General features: G+C 40.0%; 1 protein-coding gene across 1 annotated transcript in view; it reads left to right on the top strand.

Moving 5' to 3' along the window:
- The first annotated feature begins 1,127 nt into the window (after positions 1-1,127).
- Positions 1,128-15,876, top strand: part of FTCDNL1 (formiminotransferase cyclodeaminase N-terminal like) — a 131,822-nt gene continuing 117,073 nt past the window's right edge. The window contains 3 exon segments of the mRNA XM_072612815.1: positions 1,128-1,346; positions 6,008-6,127; positions 6,526-6,663. Coding sequence (XP_072468916.1) covers positions 6,618-6,663 — 46 coding nt within the window. The 5' untranslated portion in view covers positions 1,128-1,346; positions 6,008-6,127; positions 6,526-6,617.

The following is a 15,876-nucleotide window of genomic DNA, read 5'->3' as shown; positions in this document are numbered from 1 at the left end:
GGAAGCCGTTGCGGCGCATGCGCGTTAATCGGGGTGACCCGTAATAGTAGCTGTCCAACGGTCCGGAGGATGGGATTGTGAGGTGCGGCTCAGGTCCGTGGCAGCGTTCCCCGCTCACGTTTTGGGGGGAGGCTTCCTGAAGTTCTCGGGGCCTCAAAGGGAGGCAGTTCGCGCGACGTAGGCCTCGTGTGTGGAGAGCTCCCCTGGTGGCGCCAGCCCTTTCCGCTGGGAAGCCGGGCCCTCGGGTTGGCGCTGACTCCGGGCAGTGCCGGGCCTTTCCGGGGCCGACGAGGCTCGCTTTACCCCGGCAAGTTTAGCTGAAGAGAGCGATGGCCGTGCACTTCCCTCCGCGGCGGGTTGGGTCGGATGTCCAGCCCTCTCGGGGCGGTGATTTCGAGAATCCTTCTCGTGGGCCACGTCGTGCGGCTGTAGGCGAAGGGTGGGTTGTCCCCACGTCGCGTCCGTCCCCGAGCCCACGCGTGGCTGGAACTCGAGCATCTCCTAGTCTAAGCTCTTCATTTATCTGTGATTAGGGGAATCGGAGCGTCGGGTGAGGGGCCCAGAATCTGGCACTCCCAGTCTTTCTAGATCTCCTGGAGACGAATCCGTGGCAAGCCCATCTCTATACACACAGCCCTGGTCACCTGAGGATTACTGCTGACACAATGGGAAAAGGCCACCATTTCATAGTAAATAGTCTGTAAAAGGCTGGATTGGGGCTTTCTTGAAAGATGAAGCCAACATTTATGAAGATGTTTATTTTGGTTTTTGACCAATTTTACAGTTACAGTCGTGCTCATTCTTAAGTCTATAAACAAAGAAGCAGATGCTGAGTTTGTTTTTCCCTGACATTTGTGATAGCACATCCTTCACATTTAATATACAAGCACTGTCATAAAACAGGGTCGTTGTAGCAAAAGTATTCCAAGACTTCTTCAGTTTTATCCAAATCGTTACCTTTTGAGAGATGCCGCTGTTAGAAGAGTGATGTTTGAGTTGGAATTAATTTTTGTAAATAGTTCATTAATAAATATTTTCATGTCATTAGGACTGCTGCCCCTTTAGGGAGATTGCAAAGTATCAGCGAATAGAGAGATGGCCTAGTGATGAGGTTTAGGGGTGATCGGGAACCCCAAAATACCGACGGTCCGGGTCATGCTCGAATGAATTCGACTCAAGCCTTCTTAAAGCCAAAGAAAACAAAGTTTATTAAGGATTCGCCTAATTGGGCTGCCTCTTAAGGAGCCTAAGCTTTTGTAACGCTTGTATTCACAAGCGGGCCAGACACAATCCCAGCTAGACGGAGTCTGAGCTGGATTGGATCTGAGCACCTTCATGGAGGCAAGGTGGGACTTAAATACAGAAAAGAGTATAGGAGGGATCTGGGGGGGGTGGTCTGGTAGTCCAGGGTGATGGGAGGAGGGGTTTAGGAAGGGTCCTAATCAACAAATATCAGACTTGGGGGCGCTTAGGTGGGAAGCAGGTAGGGCAATCAAGGGATAACAGACAATGATCACAGATCTGTGTATGAAAGGCCAGATTCTGTGAGGAGATACAGGAAGAGATCAATTTGAGTATGAAAGGTCAGATTCTGTGAGGAGATACAGGAGAGCTCAATTTGAGTATGAAAAGCCAGGTTCAGTGAGGAAATTCCAGGGGAGCTCAAGGAAGTTCCTAGAGTCTGAACCTCATCATTAGCAGAAAAACAAGATATAAGTTCAAGTTCATTAACATATACTGAGTATTTAAGTCTTACTCCTCTCCCTTCACCCCTGCCCCCAGCAACACTTTTAACTGAACAAGCTGCAGAACCAAGGTCCATATGAAACTTGGTATATGAGAATAACTTGGACTGTATTGAGTTAGGAGTAGTAGTGTGTCTTAGATTTATAGATAGCTTGATCATTTTAATTTATAGGGGAGCAAACAGGCCCAGAGAGGTTCCAGTGTCTTAGGGTTAAACAAGTAGTGACTGAGCTAGGATGCACATACAGTTTTTTCTTAACTCCAAATCTGAGGCTTTTCCTCAGTGTACCATGAGGATGCTGTATAATATTTGTGTGGAACTAAACAGCATTATAATGACCTGTCTTTGCTCTAAACTGAAGTTTGACTTTATAATCACTTTCTGACTCTGGCACATAGGGAAGGAATATTATACTATGTTATATGACAGTATGACTGTAGGAATGAGGGAATAGGCTCCAGATTTCTGGACATAATCTGAGACATTACAGTTCATCCTTTTCTAAGGAATTCGAGAGCTGAATATCAATATATGTACATTGGTAATATTCCTGTAATAGTAAGTACCTTTAATTCTGAATATTCAAATATTCATTTATAATCTATAGTGAAATACTGGTAATTAACTTTAACACCATTATTATTACAATAGCAACACATTACATACCAACAATATGTCAGACTTTATAAAGAAAACTGAGTTGTATAGCCACTGTTCCTATTATATCTGTGGTATGTGGTATTTTCCAAAGGGTAATTTCTTATGGATTTATAACATTTTCTTTGACCAATGTGGGAAAATATAAATAGAAGACAACTGCTGCTTCTAATATAAGCTCAGCTTACAAGGTAATTGTATGAAAATAAGCTTGTGAGAAATGTAACCCAGTAAAGTATATATAATGAGTGACCTCACAGCAGAAGGTGGAGTAAGTTTGTTATTCTGAGCCAAACCATTGGATCACAGTTAACATCATAATGAAATAAGTAAACATGAAATATCAGTTTACTGGTGCCAGGTTAGTTACCTATAGATATCTAGATGATTATAAAAATGGCTGTGGTTGTATAAAACAAGTAGACTTAATTATGTCCAGTAAGTGTATAGCAATAGTAAGGGTGGTTATGTTTTTAAAGTTAATTGAAAAAACATGATAAATTCAAAATCAAAATAACAATCTTATGAAAAAAAGAATGTCATTGTTTTTTAACTCACTGGTTAGCTCATGTTTTATTTTAGTTTAACTGATTTAATTTTCTGTTTTTTAATTCATATACATAAATACATTTAAAATGAACTTTTCTGTTTTAAAAACTCCAAGCCAAGATTTTTTTTCCTACCTCTGGTTAGGGCCCATCTGCCAATTTGCATATAGGCCAGATTTTACATATGGTTCTTTTTTTTTTCCTTCAAAATATCTCTCAGTTTTTCCCTTACACTTTTTCCTTATACTGCCTTTACCCTAGGTCAGGTCCTCATCACCTCATGACTAGATTACAGCAAAGTTTCCCTTTGTGATCTACCTATTTCCAAAATCTTCCCCTATCCCATTCCAGTCTATCATTTTATACTGCTGCCAAACTAATATCCCTAAAAACAAATCATCCAGTTAACTATTTACTAAGCCCATTTACTTTATATGAGGCACTGTTCTAGGCACCGGGGGACACTAACACAAATATGAAATCATCTGTCCTTCAAGGAATTTACATTATATCTGAGGAGGTGGCATATACAGAAATAAGTATATGTAAAAAAATATATACAAGGGACATTTGGTGTCAGGAAGGCACTGTGGGGAATCAGGAAAGGTATAATTTGAGAACTAAGTTTTGAAGGAAACAAAGGATTCTAAGATAAGAATATTTGACATATTTGACAACCTGTGCAAGGTGTGGGAATGGGTAAAAACTGTTGTGTGTGAGAAGTGACAAGGTCAGCTTGACTGACTGAATTGTGTGGAGGAGGAGTAATACATAAGAAGATTGGAAAAGTAAATTCAGGGCCAGATTTCAAAAGGTTTTAATAGAAAGGTGGGAGCAGAACAGGAAGAATCCTGACTCCCAATATAGTGCACTTTTCCAAAAAGTATATCACTTCAAACTTCTATGTGTCAGGCACTATGCTAGGCACTGGAGATACAAAGGCAAAACAAAATAGGTCATGACTTCAAAAAGCTTAAATTTTCTAGGGGAAACATGGACATATAAGCAAATTTGATAAATGTACACCTTTAAAATGATCATTAGACTTAATGGACTCTCTGGTCCTTTCCAGCTTTAAGTCTGTGGTCCTAATTTCTGTGGTAATACACAGGTCTAATATAAAGGACAGTTTGTTTCCACTAGAATGGGTTCCAGAGAGTACAATGGAAATATGTGTGCCATAGGGACCCTGAAGGGATATGGCTGACGTAGATGGTATGAAGGAAAAGGATATTGTGGTCAGTCAGAGCTTCAACCTAGCCAGCCCTCAACTTAGAATCATAAGATTCTTAGTTGAGCTGGACTAAATTAGAAAACAATTTCCCTGAATATTGAGTGCTTTTTGCCTAAAATTCTCGTGATAATCATGAAAAGGTAGGCGTTCTCATTCAGGAATTTTGATTTTTTAATTGGACAATTCTTTTCTAAACATTATCAAAATATAAAAGAAGAGAATCTAACAAGCAATCAATACCAGATTTTCATCACCACCAGCAAATTTGAATTTCATATGCATATTGAAGTTGTGAATTTTTAATCCTAGACTCGTTATGCTTTAGGACTTCCAGTCCATAGTTTATTCTCCCTAAACAGGCTGTTAAAAAGTAGCACAGAGGAAGAAGGGGTTGAGGCAGAAGACAAAGGAAAGAAAGGAATCAAATATCATTTCATTTAAAATCCATATTTACATTTTACTTTATATGCAAACTCTAAGTGTCTGTATTTTGTTTTGTATGCATTGTAGCTAGTTGATAAATGTTGCTACAAAAAAATGATAGATCATTTTAATTTCAGTAAAATTGCAAATAAGATTGTAAATCTGTTATATTTTGAAATTATTTTATAGCATTCAAATAGTCTTTTTCAGAATTGTGATCTCCTTTGTGTAGGAAATGGCTTGGTAAAATTTCTTTCTTCTTGTAATTTACAAGTTGTAACTTATTCCTTCTAAGACTATAAAAGTCCTGGAGAGTTGGCTATAACACTTGATAAAGCAAGTAGCTTGGGATGATCTTTCAGTACATGTCAGAGGCATATTTGAACCTAAATCTTCTCTATCTACTGCACAATGCTGCCTCAACACAGACATAGACACACACACACACACACAATTATGCTAAAAATGAAAAGACTTGTTGACATTTTAGAAGAATATTTTGAGTCACAGTTGAGAGAAGTACAATAGTACAAAGACTCTTTCCCTTCCCAAATTAACAGATCCTGGAGAAAGTTTTTCTGGAATCTTACCTATCTTCTCTTTACCTCTCCCCATCCCTCCTCTTCCCACACCTGACACAAGAATCACTTGAACAATCATTTCCCTGAGAATGTAAGAGCAAAAGACAATTTCTAATTATAGTCCCCGTTAACCATTAGGGAAAGCCCAGCCCTTCACAGACTCCCTGCACCCAACTGAAAATATTGAGAAGATAACTTCATATTCATGCTGCTATTACTAATAATACCAGCCAGTAAATAGTGCTTTAATGTTTAGGAATCATTTTGTCATTGTTCATCATTTTTAATGAAGACCAATAACATCATGAGGTAATATCTTGACTTAAAACACCACTGTCAATATAGGTTCAGTTACTACTGCAGATGATTCTGCTTTAGAAGTTGGGAAATACAACAGTAATTTGTGAAGTTAGAGTTTGTAGCACCTCCAGTAGATTCACTCAGTAAAGGTTATATTGTTCTAAATGTGGATGTACCACCTCTGTGTTCATCAAGATTTCAGTTTGGACCTCCTAGGGAAGAGGCCCAAGTATCTAGTTAGTTCATTGCATCTGTGATTGAAAATTCACAGATAATACAGAAAGAAGATTTGTGCATTTCCCATGGAAAGCTTGCATGGGTTCTATATTGTGATTTCATTTACCTTGACTATGATGGAAATATCTTAGGTGCCTCCACATTTGCTTTGTTAGCAGCTTTAAGAAATGTTGAGTGGCCAGCAGTTACTATAAATGAAAAAACTGGCCTAACTGAAGTTAATTTAAAAAAGAAAAGTCACTTGAACATCATTTGATGACACTTATATTTGACCCTACAGGAGAAGAGCATCTGGAAATAGAAACCTTAACGGTGGTAATGGATGAGGAAGGCAAACTGTGCCGTCTATATAAACCAGGTGGAAGTGGATAACTGGAGCTAGACTTCTGGACTATATGAGGTGGGCACTTACAAGACACAAAGAAGCAAAGAAACTGATGGTTGAAGTAATTAAGAGTATGAAACCAAAATAAACAGCCAGCACATATTTTTCAAAATGGATTTGTAAAAATTATATTTGTTATTCATTGCTCACAAACCTTCTATTCTAAATAAATATCAATGCTAAAAAAATGGATTTAAGTGAGGCAGAGATACACAAAGTCAACCTCACTGTCTCTTCCTGAGTCATCAAAGTCCAATGGCAGGATAAAAGTCGATCATTGTTGATGGCCCAGGATGCAGTGGATGACCTTGGAGTCTTTGATTCTTGCCCAAGCTCTAAGCACTCCACAACACTTGCTTCAGCTGCCTTCATGACTATTGGAACAAATTGTTCTTGTCTGCTCATTCCTCCAGGAAAAGTCTTTACATGATTGGGATACACATGCCCCAACTTACTGATAGATTTGAACCTGTTACCCTCAACCTGGTTTAGCTGAACTGCTGAGATGGTTTGCAGTAGCCACTGCCATGCACAGTTTCTTGGAACCACAGGTGAGAGTTGGGTGAAGGTGGACACCAAAGGAGCAGCCTTGAAAAGGGCCCAGCAAACCCTTACATGAGAGTTGCTAGTCTTCCTGACCACACCATACACCTTAGTAATCATTTTACATATGTTATAAATGAAAAATATTTACCGAGTATTTATTGTGTGCTAGGTATTCTAACTGTAGATACAAATATAAAATGGAGACAGGCGGTACTGTCACCTCAGCAGTTCAGATTCTAATGGGAGGAAACAACACAAAGAACAGAAGAAATATCGAAGATTTCATGTGAAACGACAGGACAATTAATTGACATACTTTTTCCAAAGGTAGTTGTGATGCTGATTTGATTACAGTTTTCAACAAGAGATAGAAAGGGCAAGGTAGCAAATGATCAGGGTGAGGATAGGACTACATGGTTCTATGAAGTGCAAAATCAAGTGTAGAAAGAATATAAGATTTGGAAGTCAAAGGTATTGTGTTCAAACTAGACTCTGCCTATGTAACCTAAGACAAGTCATCATTCTGTAAAATGAGAAAATTAAACTGGCTTTTCCCACCTTTAATTTTTTTGTCCAGTGAGTATAGGATTTAGTGCCATGCAAACATATTTCATCACTCCCTTTTGTTGTCTTTTTAATTATATGTTATTTTAGGAAATGCACAGAAATTGTACCTCTTAAAGAATATATTTTAATCATTGTTAGCAATATTACAATTGCTGTTGGTGAGGAGATGGCAAGCCTTCATGGATCATTCAAGCTCACAAAAAAAGTGCAAAGGAAAGTGGTCAAAAATAAAAACCATATTCAAGAACTAATAATGTTACTACAAAACAATCTATCAGAAAGCATATAAAACAGGTGACCAATAAAAAGAAGACATATGAGATATTAAAAAAATTTTTAGGATGAAAAAATTGTAATGTTTTTGTATGTAAGTTAACAGGATTTTTACTGAGTCAGTCTCTAACCTGACAATGCTTGGAACTGCAGAAAGCAGGCCTAGAGATAGAAGTACCAGTAATCAAGTAGTTTATTCAGTTTCTGAGTTTTGATGCAGTTTAAGCAGTATTGTGACTCCCAAACCAGAATAGTGGAGCTTCATACTACATTCATCAGTTCATTACACATACACTGATTAATATGAAAATTTTAAATTCCTTTCTTATCTCCTCCTTTTGGCCAAAAAGGTCAGAACAATCCTTGAAGACTGATGAGGAATATTCATTTGAAACATGATTCTGACAGTGAGGCAGGTTGGTAAGTCTTATATTTTTTGAGCCAACCCCATGCAGTTTTGTAGGAGGGAGCCTTCAGTTGCTATGCTTTCCACCCATAGGACAGTGGCATTGGGCTTCTTGTTACTATCTCATAGGGACTGAGATTATAGGAACCAAATGGTCTAGACCTAAAACTTAACAGGGCTAAAGGAAGGGCTTTGGGCCAGGGGATACCTACTTCCTCAGAGAATTTAGCTAGGGAGGTTTTAAGTATCTCATTAACTCTTTCAACCACTTCTGATGACTGGGGGGTGATAGGTACAAGGAGGGCTGAAGAATTGACCAGGATGAAAGTAGCCTTTTTTTCCCCCCTTATTTATTTATTTATTTATTCATTCATTCATTCATTTATTTATTTAGCTTTTCAGCATTCATTTCCACAAAATTTTGGGTTGCAAATTTTCTCCCCATTTCTCCCCTCCCCCAACCCGAAAACGCCGAGCATTCTAATTGCCCCTATCACCAATCTGCCCTGTCTTCTAACATCCCTTCCTTCGCTTATCCCCATCTTCTCTTTTTGTCCTGTAGGGCCAGATAACTTTCTATACCCCATTATCTGTATTTCTATTTCCTAGTTACAAGATCAACAGTTGTTCCTAAAACTTTGATTTCCTACTTCTCCCCATCCCTCCCACCCCACCCATTCCCTTTGGAAAGGCAGGCAATTCAATATAGGCCATATCTGTGTAGTTTTGCAAATGACTTCCATAATAGTTGTGTTGTGTATGACTAACTATAATTCCCTCCATCCTATCCTGCCCCCCATTGCTTCTATTCTCTCTTTTGATCCTGTCCCTCCCCAAGAGTGTTGACTTCAAATTGCTCCCTCCTCCCACTGCCCTCCCTTCTATCATCCCCTCCCACCCTGCTGATCCCCTTCTCCCCCACTTTCCTGTATTGTAAGATAGGTTTTCCTACCAAAATGAGTGTGCATTTTATTCCTTCCCTTAGTCGAATGTAATAAGAGTAAGCATCGTGTTTTTTCTCTCACCTCCCCTTTTTCCCTCCACTGAAAAGTCTTTTATTTGCCTCTTTTATGAGAGATAACCTGCCCCATTCCATTTCTCCCTTTCTCCTCCTAATATATTTCTCTCTCACTGCTTAATTTCATTTTTTAAGATATGATCCCATCCTATTCAATTCATCCTGTGCTCTGTGTGTGTGTGTGTGTGTGTGTGTGTGTATGTGTGTGTAATCCCACCAACTACCCAGATACTGAAAAAAGTTTCAAGAGTTACAAATATTGTCTCTCCATGTAGGAATGTAAACAGTTCAACTTTAGTAAGTCCCTTATAACTTCTTGCTGTTCACCTTTTCATGCTTCTCTTCATTCTTGTGTTTGAAAGTCAAATTTTCTTTTCAGCTCTGGTCTTTTCATCAAGAATGCTTGAAAGTCCTCTATTTCATTGAAAGACCATTTTTCCCCTGAAGTATTATACTCAGTTTTGCTGGGTAGGTGATTCTTGGTTTTAGTCCTAGTTCCTTTGACTTCTGGAATATCCTATTCCATTCCCTTTGATCCCTTAATGTAGAAGCCACTAGATCTTGTGTTATCCTGATTGTATTTCCACAATACTTGAATTGTTTCTTTCTAGCTGCTTGCAATATTTTCTCCTTGACTAGGGAACTCTGGAATTTGGACACAATGTTCCTAGGAGTTTTGCTTTTTGGATCTCTTTCAGGAGGTGATCGGTGGATTCTTTCAATATTTATTTTGCCCCCTGGTTTTAGAATATCAGGGCAGTTTTCCTTGATAATTTCATGAAAGATGGTGTCTAGGCTCTTTTTTTGATCAAGGCTTTCAGGTAGTCCCATAATTTTTAAATTGTCTCTCCTGGATCTATTTTCCAGGTCAGTTGTTTTTCCAGTGAGATATTTCACATTATCTTCCATTTTTTCATTCTGTTGGTTTTGTTTTGTGATTTCTTGGTTTCTCATAAAGTCATTAGCCTCCATCTGTTCCATTCTAATTTTGAAAGAACTATTTTCTTCAGTGAGCTTTTGAAGCTCCTTTTCCATTTGGCTAATTCTGCTTTTGAAAGCATTCTTCTCCTCATTGGCTTTTTTGAACTCTTTTGCCAATTGAGTTAGCCTATTTTTCAAGGTGTTATTTTCGTCAGCATTTTTTTGGGTCTCCTTTAGCAGGGTGTTGACTTACTTTTCATGCTCTTCCTGCATCTCTCTCATTTCTCTTCCCAGTTTTCCTTCACCTCTCCTACTTGATTTTCAAAATCCTTTTTGAGCTCTTCCATGACTTGAACCCATTGAATATTTATTTTGGATGTTTGGGATACAGAAGCCTTGACTTTTATGTCTTTCCCTGATGGTAAGCATTGTTCTTCCTCATCAGAAAGGATGGGAGAAGATATCATATGTTCACCAAGAAAGTAACCTACTATAGTCTTATTTTTTTTCTGTTTTTGGGGCATTTTCCCAACCAGTTACTTGACTTTTGGGTCCTTTGTCAAGAGTAGGGTATACTCTGGGGACCTGTAAGATCTCAGTTCCTCCAAGGTGGCACAATCAAGTGTGTGCTGGTCTGGGGGCAGGGAAGGATTTTTGTGCCCAGAATCTTAGCAGCATTTCCTCTCCACAGGCATCTGACCTCCAGTTCCGCCATGGTAGCACTGGTGGGGTAGGATTCAGTCAAGCTGCAGGGGCAGGACCTCCATTCAGTGGGAGACAAAGACCAGCTGCCTCAGGGCATCTACACAGGGCTGAGGTAAGACTCAGCTCTTCAGTACCCCCAGGGGTTTTTATGATCCAGCTATGGTCTCAGGCTGCTGTAGGGGCTGCCCTGAGAACTTCTGCTGCCTGTCTGATGTGAAGGCCCTTCTCCCTTCCTGGCCAGCTGAATAAACCCCGTCACTGACCTTTGGCGCCTATGGGTTGAGGGATCTGCAGACCCTCTGCTGCTGGGACTGGGGATTCCGCGACTGGAGATTCCGCCCCAGAGGCCTGTTTACAAGCCATGCCAGGCCAAGGCTGGGCTGGGCTCTGAACTCTGAGCTCTGCTCCGAGTCCAGTGCAACTGACATTTGCTGTGGGTCTTTCAGGTCACCCTGGGCTGGAAATCTCCTCCACTCTTTTGTTCTCCACTTCTGCTGCTCCAAAATTTGTTGAGAGTCCCTCTCTACAGGTGTTTTATGGGCTGTGTGGGGGCAGCCTCCATATGTGTGTCTTTCTACTCCGCCATCTTGGCTCTGCCCCACCCTGAAAGTAGCTTAGCTAATGAAGCTCCTGTGAAATGGGTACCTCTATCACTATGTATCTCTTTAGGAATTCCCCATAGTGGAATTATTTTTCTAAAAGGATTTTTGCTACCCAGAGGCTGTAACAGTACAGCAGGGGAACGCTTCCACCCACTGCGAAAACATACAGACCATAACCAAAGCATATTTGTATCCAAGGGCAAGTGGCAATTGAATAAAGTTGGATCTGCCAGGTTTCAAAGAGTGCAGGCTTCAGAGGCTTGGGTGCATTGTTTTTGGGGCAGGTGGGACACATCTCATAGATGTGTGGCAATAGCTCTGTGAAAACTTCCTACCCATAGTTTTAAGCTGGCTCTACCAGCTTGTCAGGTCCCCAGTGGCTGAATGAATGAAGGTGTTCCATCATGGGGAGGGATGAGTTCTTAGGCAATACTACAAGTCTATTTGGACTGACTCATAGTCCTGTAGTCTTACTAGATTTACATCTCTCCTTTTGAAGTTTTTCTTGCTTTGTGATAGGCATTCTTTTCTGGGCAGTGGCTATCTCTTCTCTAGTAGGGCCAAGAGCCTTCAGAGTGACATGAAAATGCTAAGGCTATGCTTATGGGGCAAAATGAAAGTTCCATAGGGGCCTGTACTATAGAAGCCTTGGGAGTTTGAGGAGTTAATGCTTCAGTTTTCACTGCTTGGTCAGCCAAGTCATTTCCATGGGCATGAATGCTGTTCTCTCAACTGCATCCTGGAATTTTAATTACTGCTACAGCTTGGGGAAGCAGTAAAGATTCTAATAGATGGGAAACCGGTTTCTAATTTTTAATGGGGTGTTCCAAGGAGGTGAGGAAGCCCTGATGTTTCCATAGCAACCCAAAGTCATATGCCAAAGTCTCATAGATGATAGGTGTGCCGCTTACACCAACTACATTCCCTCCTTTCTCAGAGGTGAATAAATTAGATGGGAGAGCTAACTGTACGATATTAGGTTGGGCATTGAGAACTGACCCAATATCAGTAGCACCTGAAGTTCACAAGCTGGAGGGAACTTGGTTGAGAGCTAGATGGTTGGAAGGGGTTAAGGAAGGTGCTGGGGATAACGGACAAAAGGAATTGGTCCTTCCTGGGTGAAATGCAATAGTGGCCTGTCCTAGCAAGTGGCCAGGGGCCTCAGGGACCAAGACAAAAGGATGAAAAACTCAGGTTTCTCCAATAAAAAGGGAAAGTGGTTCTGAGATAAATGCTACAATGCTCTTATTTGCAATCCCTACAACTGAGATACCCTCTTGACTCTGGGGAAGGGGAGTTGGGAAGATAGGAGGATTTAAAACTGCTTCAATAGGAGTCATGAGGATTACGGGCATCACCTATTCATCCTCCTCCTTTTGCCACCCCTTCTGCCAGCCCTCCTCGGAGCCTAGTCATGCTGAGTGATCAGGATTGCAGGAAGCATCTCTCTGTGCTTTCTGGGGTGCTTTCTGGCACCATCACCAAGTTTCCCCTGACACTACCATGAGTTGATGCAGGTCCAGATGCCTGGGTCTATATGAACACAGGGTGAGTTGGAACTGCTCAGCAAAGTCTATGGAATTTTCCCTGGGGCTGGGATACTCCTTGGCAATAGCTTGGAGTTCTCTGAGCTGCCAGGACTTGAAACCGTAGATCCTGATCAAGTCACTCTCCTCAGGGTTTTTTCCTGTGAGAGCTTTGGCTGTCACTTTTAAAGGGAACATAGAAACAGGGAATTGATGGAGTCTTTTCATAAAAGTGGGTATATTTTAGGTAGTTGAGTAGTTTAGGGATTGATTGTTAAGGAGAAGATTTTCAAATGATTCAATCCTTTCTTTCACTGATTCTAATTAAGACCAATGCTCTCTTTTCCTTGCTTCTGACTCCCATTTATTATAGCTGTCCTACTCAAGAGGCTGAGTTTCCTTATTCAGTCAATTCCTACCTTAAATAATCTGGTCTTATCAAAGCTGCCTCAATGAGGCCAGCAAAGTTTAGGGTCATCACTGGTCTAATCAACCCAATCTTGCCAATATGAGGGACAGTCAAGGCCATATTTCTCATACATTTGAAAGACACATGTTGATTCTGAGAATTTACTAATAGAAACTACTGTATCTTTCCCTGGCTCTTTACTACACATCTGTCCTATTTTAAAGGCATACAGTCAAAGATGACACCACCTAACAAGTATTTGCAATACACAAATACACTATAAGGGGATATAAGAACACAAATACACAAGGTACAAGTACAATTACAAGTATTCCACACTGTGCTAGCAATTCACATGAACTATAGAAGTAAACATTCCGTCATTCTAACCAAGCATGCAATTAAAAAGTTAATTTCAACAGGTTTAACTGTACACAAAGCCAACCTTGAAATAACTTATGCAAAAAATTTTTACCATGTGCAGAAATGAAACCCACAGTCCATAGCTCAGATTGCATTTATTAAAGAAAGAAGGGAAAAACTGCAGACCATAGCCAGCCCTACATTATAAGAGAAAAGACACAAGCAAAGCCAAATTCCTGTGCCAAAAAACAAGAACTATAGGCCTTACCAAAGTGATCCAGATCAAGAAGAGGGGCCCTGGAGCATTCCTCACAATAAAAAGCCAGACTTGATCAGAAGCTAGGCCCAAAATGGAGGGAGAGTCAGGAGCATTGAACTTATCAGTCAAGTGAGCTGGGACTTTTGGGGAAAAAAAAAATCCAGTAGCACTTGTCTCTTCTCCCCATACTTCAAAGCTTCACCCTAAGTCTACCCCTTACAAACTTCTGACACCAATTAATATTAATAAAATTTTTACTGAGTCAGTCTCTAACCTGAGAATGCTCAGAGCCTCACAAAGCAGGCCCAAGAGATGGGAGTACCAGTCATCAAGTAGTTTAATTTACTTTTGAGTTTTGATTAATCAATTTAAGTTTCATTGTGAGCTCTAACTCCCTAGCCAGAAAGGTAGCTCTTGAAAAAACTGAATTATGTATATTCATTACACATATTGATTAATATGAAAATTATAAATTCCTTTCTCAAAGTCCATATATTTATTTTACTTTGTCCAAAGGTATTTAAACATACACCACTGAAACCTCATCAATGCTGGATAGTCCCCGGTCAATCTCAGATTGAGTTTTCTTCTGAAGCAGCTCATGAACTGATGATGAGTTTAAATGTATAGCTGCCCTTTCACTCTCAGATTTGTACTGAACTCAATCAGTTGCTGGCATTTAGCCAGTCTTAGCTGAAAAAAAGCAAACATATCATATCAGTGTTAAGCACAAGGACTTGGAGTTTTGAACAGGTGATCAGGGTTGTTCATACTCTGACCCTTATCACAATTTCACAACATGTTGATTAAGTAAGTAGGCTCTGAAGTTCCCCAGTGACCCTATTCTACATCCAAATGTCATAGTAAATAAATTTTCTTTTGGTGGGGGGAGTCGTCATTCTGATATATTCTGGAGAAAAGGAATTGGGCTATGCATGAATGTATTGACAGGCACTGAAAACAGGATACTAGATATTTCTTTTTACTTTTCTCTCCAGAAGAGTAGAGTAGAGACTAGGTCAGAGGTTATGTAAAAAACACTATGTCCCCAATTGATAAATGATCAAAGGATATGAATAGGCAGTTTTCAGAGGAAGAAATTAAAGCTATCTACAATCATATGAAAAAATGCTCTAAATCACTATTGATTAGAGAGATGCAAATCAAAACAACTCCAAGTTACCACATCACAGCTATCAGATTGGCTAACATGACAAAACAGGAAGATGATAAATTTTGGAGAAGATGTGGGAGAGTTGGAACACTAATTCATTGTTGGTGGAGCTGTGAGCTGATCTAACCATTCTGGAGAGCAATTTGGAACTATGCCCAAAGCGCTACAAAAATGTACATACCCTTTGACCCAGCAATATTGCTTCTAGGACTGTCTCCCCAAGAGACCATAAAAAATGGGAAAGGGTCGCACATGTACAAAAATACTTACAACAGCTCTCTTTGTGGTGGCCAAGAACTGGAAACCCGAGGGGATGCCCATCCATTAGGGAATGACTGAACAAATTGTGGTATGTGAATGTAATGGAATACTATTATGCTATAAGAAATAATGAACAGGAGGACTTCAGAGAGTCCTGAAAGGACTTACATGCACTGATGCTGAGTGAAATGAGCAGAAACAGGAGAACATTGTACACAGTATCAGCCACAGCGTGTGAGGACTGTTTCTGATAGACTAAACCCTTCATAGCAACGCATGGACCTAAAACATCCCCAAAGGACTCAAGGCGCAATGCCATCCGCATCCAGAGAAAGAATTATGGAATCGGAATGCAGAATGAAGCAGAATATTTTCTCTTGTATTGTATTTTGTTTTAGTTTGTTTTTTCTCATGGTTTCTCCTATTCATTTTAATTCTTCTATGCAACATGACTAATGTGAAAATGTGGTTAGTAAGAATGTATGTGTAGAACCCATAGATTGCATGCCATCTCAGGGAGGGAGGGAGTAGGGAGGGGAAGAAAATGTAACACTTATAGAAGTGATTGTAGAAAACTGAAAATAAATTAATTTTTAAAAATGGCATTTTTAACCAAAAAAACCCAACACTATGAACTTAGGCCTGCTCATAAGCCTTGTGACAAGGATGCCTCTGACTCAACCCCCTGAACCCTCTGATCTACCCTTAGAACGTAATCCATTTTCTGAAACGTA

This window comes from Notamacropus eugenii, chromosome 5, assembly GCF_028372415.1.
Source record: "Notamacropus eugenii isolate mMacEug1 chromosome 5, mMacEug1.pri_v2, whole genome shotgun sequence".
NCBI classification, from domain to species: Eukaryota; Metazoa; Chordata; class Mammalia; order Diprotodontia; family Macropodidae; genus Notamacropus; species Notamacropus eugenii.
The sequence above is the reverse complement of the archived record's forward strand: the minus strand, read 5'-3'. Positions and strand labels throughout refer to the sequence as shown.